The sequence below is a fragment of the Colletotrichum paranaense genome (assembly GCF_030867605.1).
Source record: "Colletotrichum paranaense strain IMI 384185 chromosome Unknown Scaffold_3.1, whole genome shotgun sequence".
In the NCBI taxonomy this organism is placed as follows: Eukaryota; Fungi; Ascomycota; class Sordariomycetes; order Glomerellales; family Glomerellaceae; genus Colletotrichum; species Colletotrichum paranaense.
In genome coordinates this window covers 3,554,768-3,573,640 of record NW_026848961.1, presented here as the reverse complement: position 1 = coordinate 3,573,640, position 18,873 = coordinate 3,554,768, and the positions used below count along the sequence as shown (strand labels likewise).

The 18,873-nt window shown below is 51.3% G+C and overlaps 4 protein-coding genes across 4 annotated transcripts; 3 read left to right on the top strand and 1 right to left on the bottom strand.

Moving 5' to 3' along the window:
- Nucleotides 1-791: 791 nt before the first annotated feature.
- CPAR01_04778 (uncharacterized protein) lies at nucleotides 792-1,000 on the bottom strand (the record flags this gene model as incomplete). The annotated part of the gene is made up of 2 exons (XM_060489058.1): nucleotides 792-813; nucleotides 888-1,000. The coding sequence occupies 2 exons, from the start codon at nucleotides 998-1,000 to the stop codon at nucleotides 792-794; spliced, it is 135 nt and encodes a 44-aa protein (XP_060353264.1).
- A 3,197-nt stretch (nucleotides 1,001-4,197) lies between these two features.
- On the top strand, nucleotides 4,198-5,253 carry CPAR01_04777 (phosphatidylinositol-specific phospholipase C; the record flags this gene model as incomplete). Its single annotated transcript, XM_060489057.1, has 1 exon — nucleotides 4,198-5,253. One exon carries the CDS (start codon nucleotides 4,198-4,200, stop codon nucleotides 5,251-5,253), a length of 1,056 nt encoding a protein of 351 aa, XP_060353263.1.
- A 5,144-nt stretch (nucleotides 5,254-10,397) lies between these two features.
- Nucleotides 10,398-14,090, top strand: CPAR01_04776 (uncharacterized protein; the record flags this gene model as incomplete). Its single annotated transcript, XM_060489056.1, has 16 exons — nucleotides 10,398-10,435; nucleotides 10,518-11,032; nucleotides 11,081-11,133; nucleotides 11,188-11,648; nucleotides 11,707-11,762; nucleotides 11,818-11,999; nucleotides 12,075-12,283; nucleotides 12,341-12,367; nucleotides 12,452-12,830; nucleotides 12,904-12,982; nucleotides 13,039-13,097; nucleotides 13,147-13,156; nucleotides 13,213-13,416; nucleotides 13,467-13,587; nucleotides 13,638-13,729; nucleotides 13,789-14,090. 16 exons carry the CDS (start codon nucleotides 10,398-10,400, stop codon nucleotides 14,088-14,090), a joined length of 2,787 nt encoding a protein of 928 aa, XP_060353262.1.
- A 3,615-nt stretch (nucleotides 14,091-17,705) lies between these two features.
- Nucleotides 17,706-18,630, top strand: CPAR01_04775 (pectate lyase C; the record flags this gene model as incomplete). The annotated part of the gene is made up of 4 exons (XM_060489055.1): nucleotides 17,706-17,913; nucleotides 17,991-18,244; nucleotides 18,303-18,353; nucleotides 18,430-18,630. The coding sequence occupies 4 exons, from the start codon at nucleotides 17,706-17,708 to the stop codon at nucleotides 18,628-18,630; spliced, it is 714 nt and encodes a 237-aa protein (XP_060353261.1).
- Nucleotides 18,631-18,873: the final 243 nt, after the last annotated feature.

Here is an 18,873-nt window from a genome sequence, read left to right as displayed (position 1 = left end):
CGATGGCAGCAAAGAAACAAGATTTGGTTTCCAAAGGCCCGATAGGTGCGGCGTTTCCTCCGTACAAGGAACAAGGTGGTTTTGGCCTACCTCTTTTTTTTTTATTCTTTCTATCTTCTGATTTTCTTGAACCTTTCAAATCCCAGTCCTTCGCACTATTCAAACACCTGCAGCATTGAAACGAATGGCGGCAGCGCGAAGAAGATCGCAGACTCATCCGCACTAATGGACCCCGGAGTCTCAGTGTCCCGAGTGCTGGTCTCCTCTTGGGTTTTCTTGGCTCTTCCGCAAATCGGTGTAACCCGCCAAGCGAGACGCGGGACGCCGTTCATATCGTGACTGCATGTATGCATGTACATTGTAGAGAGGAGGGAGGGGGACGATCTTTCTTGGAGGCTCTTATTGTCGAAATCGCAGGGGACCTACCCTCTCGCGCGCGATTGGCGAATGGCCTTTTTTTCCTAATGATGTGAACGACGAGCAGTTCCCTCCTCTCTTCTCTGTGGTGGAGGTACTGTTGGTGGTGGTGGTGGTGGTTGCAGACTTGATGGTGGGTTGTATGCAGCGCGACGCCTGCATACGAAAAGGGATGGGGGTTGGATGCCGGAAAGATTGAGGGGATACGAGGCGCGATTCGGATCACATGAAGCCGTCGGGGGGCGGGATTGAGAGCTGGGAGCATGCGGGCGGTTCACCCAGAAAAGTCATCTCATCTTTTTTTTGTATTTGTTTCCGCGGGCGGCAAAAGGCCTCGGGAATCAGATGTTTCTGGGGGAAGCAGACTTTGACTCTCACATGGTCTTGTTGTTGTTTCTTGGATGAGTCTCGTTAGCTTGGGGGATGAATGCTCAACGCTACCATACCACGGCGGCAGGAGAGGGGAATACTCACGGAGAGGGACGGCGTCGGCGTCGGCGGCGATTTCGGGAGCTTCTTGTCTAACATCTGCTTCTCGCTTTTCTACTCCACCCTCCAACTTTACACTGCCTGTCCATCCCATTGTTCGAGATGGAAACCCTCTTCATCGGGTTCGTGCGCCGCACTAGTTTTTTGGCTACAACCTTTCCCGAGCTCCTCTCCCAGTCTTCCCCCCTCTATCCACGGGGACTAGTGATGCAGGCCATGAACACGGACCAAGATACGCGATGCCGGGCTTGCCAGTTGGACTTGTACGGGGCCATAGCTGTGCTTCTACAGTAGTTGAGTGGTAAGCCTTGAAGCTGGAGGAGGAGCTATGACTGCGGAAGTCCTGACGTGCTCGACTTGTGGCTCTTGGATGGCAAGCTGTCCGCGGCACGTTCTGCCGTGCCCGTGATACGCAGTACAGTATACAAGTGGCGAGAAAGGAGTCTTGGCCGTCACATTGCAGGCCGTTACAGTCTTTTGCTCTCATGGCAGTGGATGTTTCGCTTCACGCTGTCATGATGGAAGGATTCCTCGACGTGGACGAGTGTCTTTCGTCAGCGTCGAACCACCTTCATCACTGCCCAGTCATCAACCTGAAGGATCACAGTCGAGGTTGGCAATCGCACGAGCTGCTGCTACCACCACCAGGCTGAAGGCGTGCTTTTCTGAAACCCGATGCTAACCTGTCAGTGTCAAAGAAAGGACTCGTGTTACGAGGTGCCAATGGGAACTGCCACTGTCACTGTCGAGATTGCGACCGCCTGGCAATCCAATAAGAATTTGGCATATAGCTTAACTAACCTACCTCCAGACTTCCCGTCGTTTCGTGTTAAGACGGTGTGATTGAGCCTCCTTTTCCTCAGTCGTTGTCAAAAACTCTGAGGGTGTTATCGCTTGACCAGGGACGAGGAGGCTTTTCTTGATAGTAATCCAGACTTGAGCTATTTCTGGTTCCCTTTCAGCCTCACAATTGTAACCCTCTGAAATGGTTGAACACTGGTTGGAGAGTACTTCAATATCAAGCACTATCCTGCCAGCGTGATAAGCCGTACCAAAACTTCATGAAGAATGCGAGAATTCCTTGCATCAACAATACTTGTGCATCATGGTGCCATGATTGACTTCAGTGTACCGCGAGAACGGACATCCACGCCTCTATTCCGGTTTGCTACTCGACGCCTTACCCCCGCTATCCAGCCACACCGAACGATGTAAGATCGTCAATGGTCGAACCCAGGTCACAACCTGTGCTCGACGAACTCTATCATCCATAGAATATCAAGAACGCTCAAGTGGACAGAGCTTTATCACAGCGTAAGGCGGCGGGTCACGTCATGTACGCATCCGCACAGGTGCAGCGTGACTGCCCGCTTTCGGTGGAGATATGCTCGGTGCGGGGCCCAGCACCAGGCAGCGGAAATGTGCGTTGACAGGACAGGGCCTTGGGGGGTATTTGTGGTTCAATGTACGCTTTTAGGGAATATGGTTGGTTCATTGATGAAAACAGAGAGGTTGGAGAGGTTCTTGTTTACGAACAAATCAAGTCGGGCGACAGCGGTTGCGGCGGTAAGAGTCAAATCATAAAATGGACTGAGAGTGTGAAGCCGCAGCAGCACCAGGTAAGACATGTCGCGAGACGCAGATTCAGACTATCTTGCGATTCGAAAGGACTCGCAGATGAGAGTATACCGGCCGAACGAGTCGGAAATGCAGCGCGGGGGACTACCTCCATCAATGATCAACGGTCCCAGGTCCCAACCACCTTGCCCATCGCAAACGTGGGGGGAGGAGCAGAAGTAACGAGATGCGTGACCATCCAGCCGGGGTGCCAGCATGCCGGCTGGCTGCGTTTGCATGTCTGTTTTTTCCAACAACTTGTTTTCGGCCTTGTTTCTTGTTTATCTTGTGTGATGTTACACGCCCGACTCACCGCATGTTCCCCCGTGTGGTTTCACCATTTCACCATGTCCTTTCGTGCGACGCTCTTCGAGTTCTGGATAGATGAAGTCGTCTCGCGAAGCTGTCTCTGAGAACAGGGGGGATCATGAGAACACAAGACATGGCGGCAGAACATAACCCATGATAGCCGAGCACTCGAAAGGTTATCCGACTGCCGGTTGAGGATTGGTTGGCGGGCCGAGCTGTCGTTGTTTCGGCGGTGGCCGGGCCAGGATCGGCCGCGTGCTGTTCCCGCCGATGCCGCACGCGGGGGCAGAGCGTTGCCCTGTAATAGTACGGTTGTGCCGCCGTGACCTACGGGCCCTGGACAGTGGACTTATGTGCTGATCCCATGGTCTTATCGCCTGTCCCTATCTAGTGGCTTTGGGATATGGTGTCCGTACCTACGGGACCAGTATCCAAGCTTGGCACAGTCGTACACGATGCTGATATTTTCGTGATGGATTCAAACGACTTGCCTCACGTTACAACCTCTTTTCAAGTTCACAGATTGCTTCCCCCAATGTCAGGATAACCCCTATAATCTCAGGGGCAACCCGCAAAAAAGATGGTGGAGCGCTTTGAGCCGCCCGCGTCCCGCCCGGAGGCAAAGGCAGTTCCGGAACAACTTTGGTGCGGTCTTCGATTCATTCTCACGCGGCGCACGTGGGCCCTCCAAAGGTGAGCCACGCCGCGGACGTCCAACGGGGAGGAAACCAGTGACGTGACGCTCGGCTAAGCTCTGAGGCTCACGCTCACTCTCACTCTCATTCTCACTTCTCACTCTCGAGTCTCCCTCAACAGTAAAAGCAGCTGAACCTCACATGTCCGCGCCCCGTCCCCCTCCCCAAACCTTCTCTTTTTCTGACTACTCCCTTGGAGAGAGTGTGTGGGAGAAGTAACGTGTGGGAGACTCGGTTTTTGCTGTTTGTACATCGTTTCTTCTTCTTGTGTACCTAATTGGACGTCATTTCAAAGAACCGAGTCTCGGGCATATCCCCCTTTTCTTCAACGGTTCCAACAAGACTTTGCTGCCGAGCCTTGCGGTGGGGACCCTCTCCGTGCCGGAGTCCTGCAGAGCACCGCACCGCGAGCGAGCCAAACAAGGTGCCAGGAGCTCCGTCATCCGCGTCTCACCCGAGAGAGGAACCTCATCCGTGCATCGCGGACCTCTCGGATCACACCCCCCCGTCCGCGTCTCTGCATCTCAGTACAACCTCACTCATCCCGCTCACTCGCTCACTCACTTCAAACCAGTGTGTGTATCACTCACTCACCCACTTACGCGTGCCCTGTATCACACACTCTCACACACACCCCCGCGGTTTATAGACCGCGGTGTAGCCTCACAAGATGCGCTTCCACTGCATGCCCCTCCTCTACGTCCTCTCCTTCTTCCTCCTCGTCTCTGCCCTCTTCTCCGTCCTTCTCTCACTAGCCCCCTGCTTCGTCAAGTCCAAGAACCACTGCTACCGCGGCTATGAATCCCACTACTCCTTCGACGTCGACAAGGCCGACCACGCCGAATGGATGAAGGCCATCCCGGACGAGGCCAACCTCACCTCCCTCTCCATCCCGGGCACCCACGACACCCTCACCTACGACCTCACAAACCAGGTCTTCCAATGCCAGAACCACAACCTCTCAGCCCAGCTGCACGCCGGCATGCGCTACCTCGACATCCGGGGCCGCCTCGTCAACGACTCCATAGAGATCTACCACGCCTCCATGTACACGGGCCACTCCTACACGGAAGTCCTCCTCACCCTCTTCGACTTCCTCGACGACCACCCCAGCGAGACCATCGTCATGCGCCTCAAGGAGGAGGGCAGGCCCCTCGGCACAAACAGCATGACCTTTGAGGACGCCTTCAACTACTACCTGCACAACTCTACCGCCACCTCCCCCGGCGCCAAATCCCACTTCCGCAAGCACAACCCGCGCAAGCCCTACCCGACCCTCGGCGCCCTCCGCGGCAAGATCTTCTTGCTGCAAAACTTCCCCTCCAAGGGCCCCGAGAGCCCTTACGGCGTCATCTGGGAGTCGGCCGACATGGTCCTGGAGGACCTCTGGATCATCCCCAGCGTCGAGCACCTCTACATGAAGTGGGAGGCCGTCGAGAACGCCCTCCGCCGCGCCGCCACCGCGAAGCCGCACGCTAACCGCGTCCTCTACCTCGCGCACCTGAGCGCCAGCGTCGGCGTGCTGCCCATCGAGGCCGCGGCGGGGAACCTGAACCGGACGGTGGCCGGCATCAACGACCGCACCGGCGACTGGCTCGCTGCGACGGCGGACCGGGGTGACAGCGGGATGACGGGTATCGTGATTATCGACTTCCCCGGCAAGGAGCTGGTGGATCTGGTACTGGCGCGGAATAGACCGCTGACGGACCGGAGTGCCGAGTTGTGAGAGGTCCGAACGTAGAGCTAGAAGTGTGACCTCACCCCCGGGGCGGAAGTTTGTCGTATATCAAGCGTAATACCATTGTTCTTTGATACTTCACCGTTGCTCGTCTCTTACCCTCTTCATGATTAGCGCGGTCTTCGAACGTTACGTCTATCTGCTCTACACGATTCATGCGTTTCCAGCATACACGCCCCTTCCACGTTGCGAAAACTAAGGTAGACCATGTTTCCACGTAGGCAAGACAGAATCACAATGCCCGAACCGAAAGCTTCATAAAAGACTGCCTCGTTTTCGTTCTCGTCTCCCAGGGCAAGCTACCAGACCGCCAGCTTTTCGAGACGTTGGTAATAGCGAAGCGGAGTGGAAACAGCGGGATTTGGACGTCAGAGGCTCGAATCCTCAAAAGAACACTATGGATGCTGGTAAGGGGTTGGTTCAGTGGTTGGTTCATACTTGTCTAGACGATGAGCCACGGCAACGGTTGAACCAAACGATAACTTGCTTGACGGGTCTCGCTCCACTTTTCTTTCCCCTTGCTCCTTTTCCTTCTCGCTCGCCGACCCGCCCGAGATGAGGATCTTCGCCGGGGAAAACGACTAGCGTCGGAATCCGGGTGATCCGCGCAGCCCGAAACGGCGCCGGCCTTGATGTGGAGTTGTTTGACGAAGACCTATTACGCATTCTACTTTTTCGGTGGTGTATTTTTTTTTCTGCCCGGCCGGCCGGCGACGCAAGATCCATCTGTTCCTTTCGGTGACTTTGCCCTTTCGGTTAATTAGTTTGGCTGATTGAGCGGATAAGATCTCATCGCGAATCAAGATTTGGATAGGGACCATAGGGGGTTCTTGAGGGTACTGATGACCCCTTAGACCTGTTTGCCATCTATCTGTATGATTCGGGCCTTTTGGAAGGCAAACAGGACACACGCGCGTTTAGAGATCCTCTCGGTTGAGAATGTTTTTATTCGGGCCAAGCTACAGAGAGCGGAGGCACCCTCTTCTTTGTTCGTTGTCGACGCCGGTTGTGTCGACTGCTCATCATCATCATCAACGACATGGCCGACGCGTCTGCGGAGAACCCTCGGTCGGATATGCGTCAATTTCTCCCGCCATCTCGATCTCGATCTGTTAAACGCAAGCGACTACTACGTGTTGTTTCCTTGACGCCGTCCCACCTCGGCTAATCCATTTCTCATCAGGTGTTTCCCTAAACCCCCACAATTGGTAGCCGTTTTTTCGACGCCAACTACGCAAGTGGCGGTTTCAGCTTGTGTGCGTTCCCGAGCTGCCAAACCAGCTTGAGGGCCTTTTGGGATTCCCCATTTGTTGGCGTTGCTGGGGCTCAGAGAAACGGAACATGGTAGGTAATTTGTGGTCGAGGTTGTGTTTTTCGATGGTGATTGGTTTCATTCATTTCTCGGTCGTGATTTTTCACCAAGCCCTCTGCGGCTCTACCTCGTGGGACTAGAGATCGTCAGGAACGTGGATATCGCCGCACCATCCTCGGTGCTTAAAGAACCCCTATGGTAGCCACGCACACGGAGCTGAGGGACGATCTTCATGGACAGCTCCGTACACCGTTTTTCTTAGCCCCGGGGATGGAAAACTTTGAATGGCCTGGAACCCAATATGAAAACCGGATCGATCGAGGAACTTGTGGCTTTAGAGCGGAGTTTTGATTGATGTCGTTTATCGTTGATGGAACCTATTCTTCGGTTCTAAGCTCAATCCCATCATGCTCAGCTACATCGCTCTCCGTCGGCCAAGATCGAAGCTTGGGAGAACCGAGTCCGATTGCCGAGTTTTTGGCGCGAGCAAAGCTGTTGATGCAAGACACTCCCCGCCTCTTCCCCTTCTCTTAGCGTCAGGCCCGAGAAGGGAGCTTTGTTCTTGCCTAGTTTGTTAGGCAGAGTACTTTCAGAAGATCACTGAAGAGGAGCGAATCTCCAGATGGCACCACGGACGGGGTATGAGGGCGCTTGCGATCACGTGGGCTTGGGGGTGAGAATGCACATCTTGAGTCGACATCGGGTCGGTTGCGTAGTAGCGGGTTGGATCTGTTGCTCTGTACTTGAGAGCTCAGTCATAGAGGTGATACTACGTAGGTTGTATGCCGGATAGAGGATGGTGTCTATGTTGAGAGATGAGCCTACTGGGGGCTTTGTGTTCTCGTGGTCTTTTGTTTTTAATCAATTGATAGAATATGTACGTACGGCGCTGTTTGGCCGATCGATCTGGTTTTCGAATTGTGAGTAGAAAACTTGAAGACGACCGAGTGTCTGTTGCTCATAGCAGGACCGTGGGTTGATGCGTCTTGTTGCCGAAGTGAAATATGCGATTCAAACAAAACTCAGGTGTCCCAGAATGTACTGTTTCGAGTCTCTACTTGTAGGGCAGCCTTGAATAATGAGATCCTCATGCCTCTACGTAAAAATGTGAGTTGATCCACTATCCAACGAGGTAGGTGTAGTTAGTTACCTTACTTGAAGTGATAGTCTCCCCAAAAGGAATTGCTAACGATACAATCATGTCTGGTGTAAGCATTTGGACCACTTTTTGGTATATTTAATGGTAGCGACGGTTTGATACTGTCTTCCTGACTCCGGGGCGATGTAGTTCAAGCTTTATAAGTGATGTTTAGTCTTCTAGGTGGACTCAACCTAGATTTACTGACTGTGAGGAATGATGCAGGAATGTTGGAGCATATGTTCTCTTAGTCAAAGCGGTATCTCCATCTGGGTTGCGTAGAACCTGTCAGTCATCACACTTTCTCCAGGGAAACATAAGTAGACTTAGCAAATTGATAGTAGGCTAGATTTGCCAAGCACATAGTCATGCCGAGACAGTTGTCAGAGGTGAAGTTCTGCCAAAGAGCTCATGGCTGACAGCACCAAGGTTGCTGGTCCATTTGTATGTTTACACTAGGTTGAGATCCAGATCGATAGACAAAAATGCAGTGAAACGTTCACATCAGCAGTCAGACATAATACTTGAACCATGTGGTGTTCAATGTTCTCAACTCCCGAAGCGCCGACTTCCTTGCTAAGGACTATGGGGTAGTGAGTCAATTATCAAGACATTCGGCTGCAAAGTGTCTGTAGCCAACAGACCACGATTTGCATGAATATTTCTAAGGAATTGAATGAGTTCGTTGGAAAGTGTGATATAGGAGAGCGTCTCTGCGTCAAGTACTTCTAACATTACCTGCCAACCATATGCCGTAATTCAGGATGGATCTGCTCACTGCGAAACTTGATGAGAGTCCAATGAGCAAGTTTAGAGTCTCGGGTGTTGAGACTAGAGTAACCGGTTCTGGCGGCATCTAGTCTTCCTTAAAGAAAATCCCAGAGCCGCGAAAGAAAATTATACACATTTTTGAAGGCGATGAACTCGGAAGAAAGAAAACCACGTTGCCAACGCTTACTTTCGTGTCACTGAGCACTTGCATTTCATGAAACCAGCTGGCTATTGAGAGCGCCTTCAAAAGATCAAAGAGGTTGAAGCTCAATTAAAAGGTACAGCATATCCTCTGAACAGTGATTCGAACTCCTTGACACAAAATCCAGGCGTTTCAGGTTTCGCTGGTTGACAGCTTGATGTTCACTAACTTTCGAAAGGCAAAACAAGTTAGGTCGTTTGAAAACCCTCAGAGTCACAATGTTACGCCAAATCGGAAGGCAAATATATTGCACTTGTTGAATTTGGAAGATAGACGCCATATGTTGAGTTTATGGACACCGACTGCTGATGAATCTTTGACATAGTCATTAGCGGAGCCGGAGACGAGGCTTCAAAGCCAGGCGACCGCCTGTTCTCAAAAGTTGAAAGGATTTTCTCAGAAAAGGTATTCCTACATGATTCTACTTTTCTATATGATGTTTTCCAACGTTTACTTTTACGGGTCGATTTCCACTATCATTTATAAACCATGGATTCTACACAATGAGCAGAGAAATAGGAAAGTCACGCGTCTTAGAGACATTTTTCAATCACTGGGACATTTTTCATTTCAGATCTTGGAGACGGGGAGCTGATAAGTTCGAAAGAGAACATATACAAAATGGCACTGGCCTTAGTTATGGCTATTTCTCCTTCCACAATGCCGAGGTGTGGTTTCTTCATCATAGAAATATAAGCCGAACAACGAACCTAAGACTTTTCCGTTCATGGACTTACAAGGTTGTACTTGCAACCTGATGGCCTTGTGTACACGGGCAAGCTTCAGAAACTTTGATGTTATTAAGCGCTGATGACCCTCTGGCCGCGTATTAAAACAAAAGTTGACAGCCCTGGCGATTGCAAGTCTAATTCGGCTTTCTCGACTCGTTCATGTGACAATGAGCCCGAATCCAACCCAAGAATCAGAATTCTGCAAGTGACTGACTCAGTGGCATACATACCATGGTCCAAAGAATCTGTTGGCGCTTATTTCGCCCGCTTAACCAATCTGTGTTGGTTGGGTCGACGACCCAGGGTGTGCAGCTGAAACCAACAGGACAGGTCTGCGCCGCCCTCGCCCGCATGATCCCCCCACCGCGAGGGCGCTTTTGCTTTACCAGAATAGATATCTCCAACGGAATCAGTCTCTGTAATAGGATACAAAACCGCAATGAGGCTATGTCTTTCGGGCTAGCGTGAATGGGACGGCTTGGGAGGAATGGAGCACCAACTTATTTGAAGAGGCGGGCAGCACGCTCACCAGGCTAAAGCGCCTGATTTCGCAGCTTTTCGTGGTTCTTTCCTGTCACCGCCGAGTTCTAAAGGATGTCAAGAGTTGTGAGTTCTTCTCCTCGAAACCCCAATATCAATCCTTTCCGTCAAGAAGCCCACTCAGTTAACGTTGGAATACTACCATCAGCGATCCTCGGCCACGGCCGGTCCCCCAAGGACCACGGCTTCTGAACCCCCGCCTTGGGCCGCATTGTTTCCCCAGGAACAAGCACTCTCGGGTTCTCCACGAGTTTCATTTCCAGACAGGGACCAGTCGGTAGCAGCATCGACGACGTCTCGAGGATCGTCTGCACCAATTTTCACTCCTGAGTCGAGTCGCTCTCCATCTATCGTCAGAAGTGACACCTTGTTTCCGGAACCAATATTGCCGAGACGAGTGTCTCCAGATGAGCCTATTCCATCAGTTGAGACCGAGGCATGGACAGAGTCTGCAATATCTGGAGCGTCGATTCCTCGTACACCGACTACTCGCCCAGGGCCTGCTCCAGCATCAACCTCCCCGCTGACATCAGCTCCGCACTCTTCACTCTCCTATAGGGCTGCTGATAGTCTCCCTGGGGAACGATATCCAGCTCGGGACTCCCCCGAGATTGGAAGCATCACTGATCGTCTGAATCGGCTGATTATCGAACGCCTCGATCGCACACCAGTAGATATGGGGTTGTCTGATATTAGAGCCGCACTGTCAAACCTGTTCGACGATGCTGGGCGACGGACTCCTCAACCAAGCAATCCTACGCCTGCCTTTAGGCAAAACTCCTTGAGCCCGCGCCCTCCTCGTCGATCGCGGGGACGTTCTGAAGCAGCCCTGGTGTATCATGATGTCAAGGACGAGGAGCTGCCAGAGAGTCGTTTCTACGACCCAGCGGTCCAAAATGCCATCAAGGACGCCAAGGCATTGATGACTCAGTTGGCAGGTGTTCTCGAAGACAGCCCTCTTCACATCAACCCCGATTCAACAATCAGACGACTGTATGGCCAAGCACTGGATCTGTCCCAATTTGAAGGACCTTCGACGCGGACTGTTGGGTTTGTTGGAGATTCCGGCGTTGGTGAGCGTCTAGTACTATGATCGAAGGGACCTTATCTTACGAGCACAGGTAAAAGTAGCGTCTTGAATTCCCTTCTGGATCAAAAGAACCTCGCTAGAACAGTAGGTTATGGAAGACCTTGCGTAGCATCGCAGCCGTCGGTTAACGTATGCTAGAGCAATAGCGGGGCCGCATGCACCTGCGTTGTCACCGAGTATCACCATAAGGACGGGGATGCTTTCACTATTGACGTGGAATTATTCAGTCAGGATGAGCTCATGGATCAGATGAAGGAACTGCTTCAATCGTATCGAATGTTTCACCTGAACGCGGGAGAATTGAGGAGAAATGATGAGGCGGCAACGGTTGTCGATATTGAAGAGCAAGCAAACGTCGCTCGGGACACTTTCCGGTCCATGTTCCGCGGTCAGCTGGCGAGAGAAGACTTCCTTATCAATGAGGAGGAAGCCACTGTCCTAAGAACCTTTCGTTCCTGGCTGCGGAGAGTGGACCTACCGCTTGAAGGAAGACATGAGAAGCCTTCGCGGGATAGTTGCGCTGCTTTCCTGATGTATCTGACATCCGAATCGGTAGATACACGAACGCCAGCTGTTTGGCCTTTCGTCCGTAAGATCAAGTAAGTCTTGCCTCACTTCAGAGGTCGTATAGTGAAGTCTTTTAACAGAAAGAACCAGGGTATTTTTGCCCTCACATATTCTGAGCAAGGGTCTAATCCTCGTCGACCTTCCTGGTAAGGTGCAGCATCCTTTGTTACGGCCCAAATATCCCTAATATATGACTCTCAGGACTGCGTGACTCCAACTCGGCACGGAGACTTATCACCGAAAGATATCTGGTCGAATGTGATGAGATTTTTGCCATATGTAACATTGGGCGGGCGACTACAGATGTCGGTGTGGAAAGTGTCTTTGAACTTGCGCAACAGGCAGGGTTGTCCAAAGTTGGGATCGTCTGCACAAAGTCTGATGTGAGCACGTTTTAGAATCTCCAGTTTCCCACCTTTTTATAATGTTTCTGCGGTTTGCTGACCACTGAGCCACAGGACATTCGAGTTGAAGAAGCCATGAAAGATTGGCGAGGCCGACACGCAGATCGTATCCAGCAACTGAGCAATGCAGTTTCAACCACTCAGGCAGATATTGAGAATATCAATCTTGACCTGGCGGAAATTGACGAGTTGGAGATGACGGAACTGACAGACGAGGAACAAAGAGAATCGATTCGACTCCACAACGAACAGAGGCGAACCAAGTGAGACCCATCTGCACAGAGGCTTTTGCGTATCGCTAACTCGCATTGGCTGAACAGTGCGGTTTTGAAGAAGAATTTATTCGAGTAAGTTACGCGGCCTTCAAAATTGTCGAATAAGTACACAAAACTTGGCCTCAGTGCAAGCTGACATGTCATCCTTCACAATAGACTAAAAGAGTATCTGATGAAGACCCGCAATGCCATTGTCACCAGGCAACTTCGAACAGCTTACGAAGACAAGATTGCAGGCGGAAATCTGGCGGTGTTCTGCGTTAGCAACATCCTATACTGGGATGAACGACATAAGCCGAGAGACGTGGCCCTCCCATCACTGCAGCTCAGCGGTATCCTTGCTCTACGAAAGCACTGCCTCGGCATTATTGCGGACAGTCAGTTGAGTATTGCCAAGCGATATATCAATAACGACATTCCCGCTATGCTTGGAGAAGCTGCATTGTGGGTTGAGTCTGGTGCAGGAAGCGCCGGTGCTGAACAAAAGCTCCATATTCGCGACACGCTGAATTTGATCGAGTCTCGGTTGAAGAGGGTCAGGGAATCCGCAAGACAATGACACAATGTCTCTTTACCTTTGGAGTTTTTGACTGATAGTGGGTAATCAGGACTTGACAAGAAGGAACTCAGATCTCAGCCTCGTTGGGACGTCGATCAAAGATGAGTTCAGGATACGAATCTATGATAGTATGTGGTCTACCTGCTCCTCAGACGATCAATCTGTCTGACTTCGAATGTTTAAGATCGACGCAACAATACATGGAGGACTGCAGCGGCGAATGCCGCCTTGGAATGGGATCCTGTACGTCGCCTGAGTTGTTTCCACATGTGTCTAGCTAATTAGATTTCAGTGGGCGCCTGGTAGGTCAAAGTTTGCAAGTGATGCCTCGTGACTTTTTGCTCAAAACTGTTTGAAGGGACCTATTCAGCGTTCTGTCGCAATTTCGGGAACCATCGTACCAGAATTGCCGGCTGGCATGATTGGAATCAGGAGTTGATTTGCACCATGGCTAGAGATGTGACGCCTCAGTGGGATTCGGTGTGCACATCTTGCAGGGCCAGACTGGAGCAGAGCTGTCGTCTGATCCAGAGCCAGATGGACTGGGCACTGGAATTTCTTGGTGAGGAACTTCCAATCCCATACTGGGATCACTCCGCTAATGTTAGTCAGAAAATGAGCTTGAGCTTTTTCCTGGAGTCACCGATCTCCTCCAGGAAACTTTGATCTGCCACAAGAAAATCATGGAGTCCCAAGTAGAGGATCTCACGGATAAAACCGGCGCTGACTTGAAGTAAGCAGCTCAATCTTCTGAGAAAGGTCTCAAACTCATCTTCGAAATAGCTCGCTACGTATTGACGTACTTACCGGCATTCGAACGTCCATACTTGGTCAAGCGATGGAGACCCCTTACAGGAGGTGTAACGCGGAACATGGTAAGTTGAGATCATACAGCCCACATCTTGGAGTATGTTGTTAATCGCAGTGAATGTAGGAGGAGGGAGTGATGGGAGACGTAAAGACATTATCCGCAATGCTGTTGATCGCGTGGATCTATTTGAGAACCACATGATTGAGTTCAAGAGCAGAATGAGGCTTTTAGCGGATAACGTACAAACCGAGCTACAGGCTATCGTCCGTGATGGGTTGGCTGCGATTACGTCGGTTCTTGACCTGATCAGGAATGACAATGTTGCGACAGAAAGCGAGGAGAACCCCGAGTTGAGACGCCGCTTGGAACAAGAGATCGCCACGATCAAGGAACGGATGAGACGGATCATGGATATCATGGAGTGATTGGTTTACCGTGTATGAAGAGAAGTACTTATGGCTATTATTTCGATTCATCTGTCAATGTCCGTGATGAAATTTTATGAAGTGGCTCGGTTCCAGGAAAGAGCCTGATGATGTGTCTATTCCGATCATTCAACACGAAAATGCCGCCAATCTCAAAGCAGCCACAATCATATTTTGAGACTTAGCGTCAGGGAATTGGAAGACAGCGAAGCCAGCCTCAGCCCGGGTGGGGCATGACTAGCCATCAGTGAACGGAAACACCGCGGCGGGAAAAGTTACATATATTCTGCACATATGCCTAATTCACCCTGCTCACCCTCACTCATCTAGGTCGCCAGACCTGGGGGCGGCGAATGATCCGGCCACACGTTAACACCAGAGTGGCGAGCGATAGAGTTTAGATCGGATGAAGATCCAATTGGAAGTCAAATACCAGGCAGTGGATCACAGGCATCCTAGGGAGACCTCGACCGAGAACTCCTCCATATATATTAAAATTGTGTGTCATGTGAACTAGATCACGATGCGACGGTACTGTCGGTAACGCGGCGAGCATTTCCGTTCTCTGGGCCGGCCTCTGGTCAGCGAGTAACTCAGCTCTTAGATCTGTCATAGCCCTTCGTGCTGAAGCAAGTGTTATTTAGCTCAGTTATTGAAGGCCGAATCCGAATGGGTGGGTTGTAGGTTATGATCTTAGAACTCTATGGGAATGACACGTAAGGGAAACGGCTTAGGAGGAAGTTTTGGCCCAGTTTCCTCCAGTTTATGTTGCCCACGGAGATTGGTGGGCCTAGCAAATGATAAAAAGATTACTGGCAGCGACAGCATTGAGAAAAAGACGTGGTGACATTGCTGCAGTGAGCGCTCGTAACCAGATGAAAGCAGAAAATTGAGATTTGCCAAGACTCTGGTATCCATGGTGGTGGTATCGCGGAAAGCTTGGCGGCAGGGTTCAGAAAGGGATGTGTGAAGTTCGGCCCTCATCTTTTTTCTCGGATCGCACCACATAAAGCAGTCTTCAGACGGCGTTAATTACCAGGTACGCCAGGATGGGCATATGAGTTCGAAGATGTATCCCGTGGGGAGGTAGTGTACTTGCTTGAAAAGTTCACCTAGAATCTTTGGCCAGACAATCACAGGCCCAGCAGGGAAGGTCGTCGTGAAACGGGCGCTTGGTGTTGACTGATAACGAAAGCTGACAACATCCGACTTTTTCTGCCAAACTCCGTGGTGTCAATTTTCGCTCGGGTCAAGCTAGGAGGTTTTTCTCTAGCGGCAAACAAACGTGGGGAGCGCTCGAGAGCCAGAATGAGTCTTTTGCCTCTCAAAACCTCTCTCTTGGTCTTCCGAGCACGGTTGGTTATGTGACCAAAGCATGGATGCCGCTGGTCCGGACTCCGCACATTTGACAAAGGTCGCCCGTGAGCTTAAGTGGATGCCCCCATTCTGTAAGTGATATCGTGTGGACGAAGCTCATGGGGAGGGTGTCCGACCATTCCTTGTCTGGATCCGTTGTTAACAAAGTCGGCCGAAGTCTTAATCCTATTAAGCCATATGCGGGTGATAGCCTCAAATATCCTTGGGTCTGCACAGAGAGATTGTGGGGCGTGTGGAAAGGAGGGAGCCCAGCCTGGAAAGACAGACTTCAACCCCTCTCCCTGATATGGAATGTCGGGCCATGTTACAGAAGACGCTCCTGGGGGAACTATCGGGGATGAGCTCAGTTGGAAACGCCAAGTAAGTATTTGATGGAAATACCAAGAACTGTGTGATTGCCAGTTCTCCATTCTCAAGATCATTGCTTCTGACGGAGCGTCCGTTGACAGTCTGAAAATTTCAGGTGATGGATACCATCATACGGTGAGCTGGGCAAACATGTCCATTTCCAACGCCCACAAGGCGGCGGGAAGAGAACGATTCGCCCGGCTGCCTGTGGGTTCCGGAGAGAAGCCGGATTGACATCCAGCATAGCCTCAGAAACGGACCCTCGGATGGAGGAAAAGCGGGAGATAACCCCAAATGCCCCTGAACTTTGAAGTGAGGAAAGGCAACAGGTAGGTCCCAAGGGCTGGGCACGTGGGAAGCGTGAATGTTGGTCCAATTACCTCGATAACAGGTGACCAGGATTCTTAGGAATAAGGAAAAGGCAGCAAGGGTAGGCGGGGCTGCTTCAGAACTTCAGATGACAGCCGCCAAACGTGCTGGTAGAACACTGTTGGCGACATGGGTGCTTCATAAGGTTAGGCATGGTTAGACAGACTCCCGGAGAACAGATCATAGGTCCTCGGTCTCGATCGCGGTGGGGCCGATGAATGGCGTCCGCTTCCGATGATACTCCAGTCTTAAGGAGAGTCCGTCCTGAACGACGACTGGATCGGTGAGTTCTTTTTCCTTGCAAGATTGTCATACGAATAATGGAAAAACACCGCCCAAAAGAACGGTGTGCGGGGCAAAGTTCCCCTGGCAATTTTCGAAGAAGAGCCTTCGACTCTTGGCATTAATCAACATCCAGCACCGGACTGGGTTGTTAGCTGCGGCAATCCATCCCATTGTGCACACAAGAGTCTTGGCAACTCCGCCTTACAGACCACCACCAACAACAACCCATTTGATGGAATGGACTCTTTTTTCGCGTTGATTCCATCCTCGCCGACAGACCACTGTTGTTGTGACCTCCGAGACAGGATGTCAGCAGGATCACGGTATCACCTTCGTTGGACACGCTTGATTCGTCTACTGCTCGGGAAGAGGCCAACTCAGAGGAGCCCCTTGCGCAAAGAACCTGGTCGTCGGGCTCCCAGATTCGTTACCACCTAGCTTAATCTCTTTTTGAGGTCGGAATTGCCGTCTCATTGGGTCGCCTCTGGCCGAACGCCGAAGAGATGAACAACTTACCGTCACACCGTCATCCGTGATCCGATCAAGTATTTCACATATCTGCAGGTACACCGTAGACTCAGGGCTTGGTGGCAATCTACAATATGGCAGAATCCTGTGATTCGACAGTGGAGGACGCTTCTTCTTCCATTAAGTCAGGCTCCTTCGGGTTCAACTGAGCCCAGCAGTTTCATTACATGTACTGTGCCGCCCCTTACATGCCGTGTTGACAACAAGTGACTGCCAGGTACAGCATTCGGCGGGACCAGAACACAACCAAGTTTCCAACGCAGACGCCGGTACGCGGGGCAAATCTCCAAAGTGACTCCATCAGCGACTACAAGCATCGAGCAGAAGCAACCATGCAGGCATCTCCCAGGCACGCCTGTTTATATGTCCACCAATGGTCCGAATCCCCGTGCGATCCGTCGTTTCTTCAGCCGCGGGTTTGGGGAACCCCCCCTCAACTAGTCCTGACACAGGCAATACATGGCCCGTTTGCCTAGACTTTTATGATGAGTGGCCAAGTTGCGATAGGAATAGTGTGAGCTTTCCAGCCTTGGCAGAATTTGTGTGAACCAGGAACCTCTGTCTTGAGAAGGTTTGCATATAAGTCCTTGGGTTGTCCAGCCTATTCGTATCCAGTTCTTTCTGACCATCACTCTCACCTTCTTTCAACTTTAAACCAACTGCTACATTCATTCTTTCTTTCTGCAAGTGTATATACTCTTGTTCATCATGCAATTCCTCAAGTTTGGCCTGGTGCCTTTGTTGGCCGCCCTTCCCGGCGCTCTCGCCTGCAACGGCTACACTGGCGGTGTTCCCAAGGCTACCGGTACCGTGACCTCCAAGTCTTACATCGAGATCAAGGCTGGTCAGGTCTACGACGGAAAGTGGCAGCGCTTCGACCGCGGCTCCGGTGCCTGCGGTGGCCAGTCCGAGGGTGGTGAGTAGCCAACGTTTTATCATACGCATACTAGCTGTGCCCGAGGGCAGGTACCTAACATGATTCCCTTCTCCAAGACTACAAGGACTCCGTCTTCTACATTCAGGCTGGCGGAACCCTGAAGAATGCCATCATTGGTAAGAACCAGGCTGAGGGTGTCCACTGCAATGGACACTGCACTCTTGAGTTCGTCTGGTTCGAGGACGTCTGCGAGGACGCCATCTCCATCAAGAACGACAAGGCCGGAACCCAGACCTGGATTGTCGGTGGTGGTGCGTACCACGCCTCTGACAAGGTCATTCAGCACAACGGCTGCGGTACCGTCAACGTGGTGAGTATCGATCGACTGCTCTTCGCTCTCAAATAAGCACTGCTAATAGTGATTTAAGATCAACTACTACGTCGAGGACTACGGCAAGCTCTACCGCTCTTGCGGAAACGTACGTTGATAATTCCTGGAATATATACCTCTTGTCCCGCGACAAGACCAGCTAACCTTTCTTTCAACCTTCATAGTGCAAGACTCAGTGCAAGCGCAACGTCTACATGGAGGGCGTCACCGCCAAGAACGGCGGAGAGCTGGCCGGAATCAACCTGACCTACAAGGACACCGCCACCCTCAAGAATGTCTGCGCCGACACCAAGACTAAGTGCCAGATGTACAACGGCTGCGCTGGTGGATGCGAACCCTCCAAGGCTGGCACCTGCTCCGGCTAAGCACACAAGGCACGGTTTCTTGTAGACTTCATTGTTCAATGCCCCGGCGGCTGTAAGACCACACCGGGAACTTTGGAAAACTAAACATTGGGCTAGATCTAGTCCATTTTGACTTCTTGTACATATCTATACATACACAACCGGGAGGCCACGTATATACTTGCACTATTCATTCCTCCAAGTAGTTGTAAAATTCACACTGACCATTGGAATGGAAAGTGTTGCCTCTGTTTCTCGAATAAT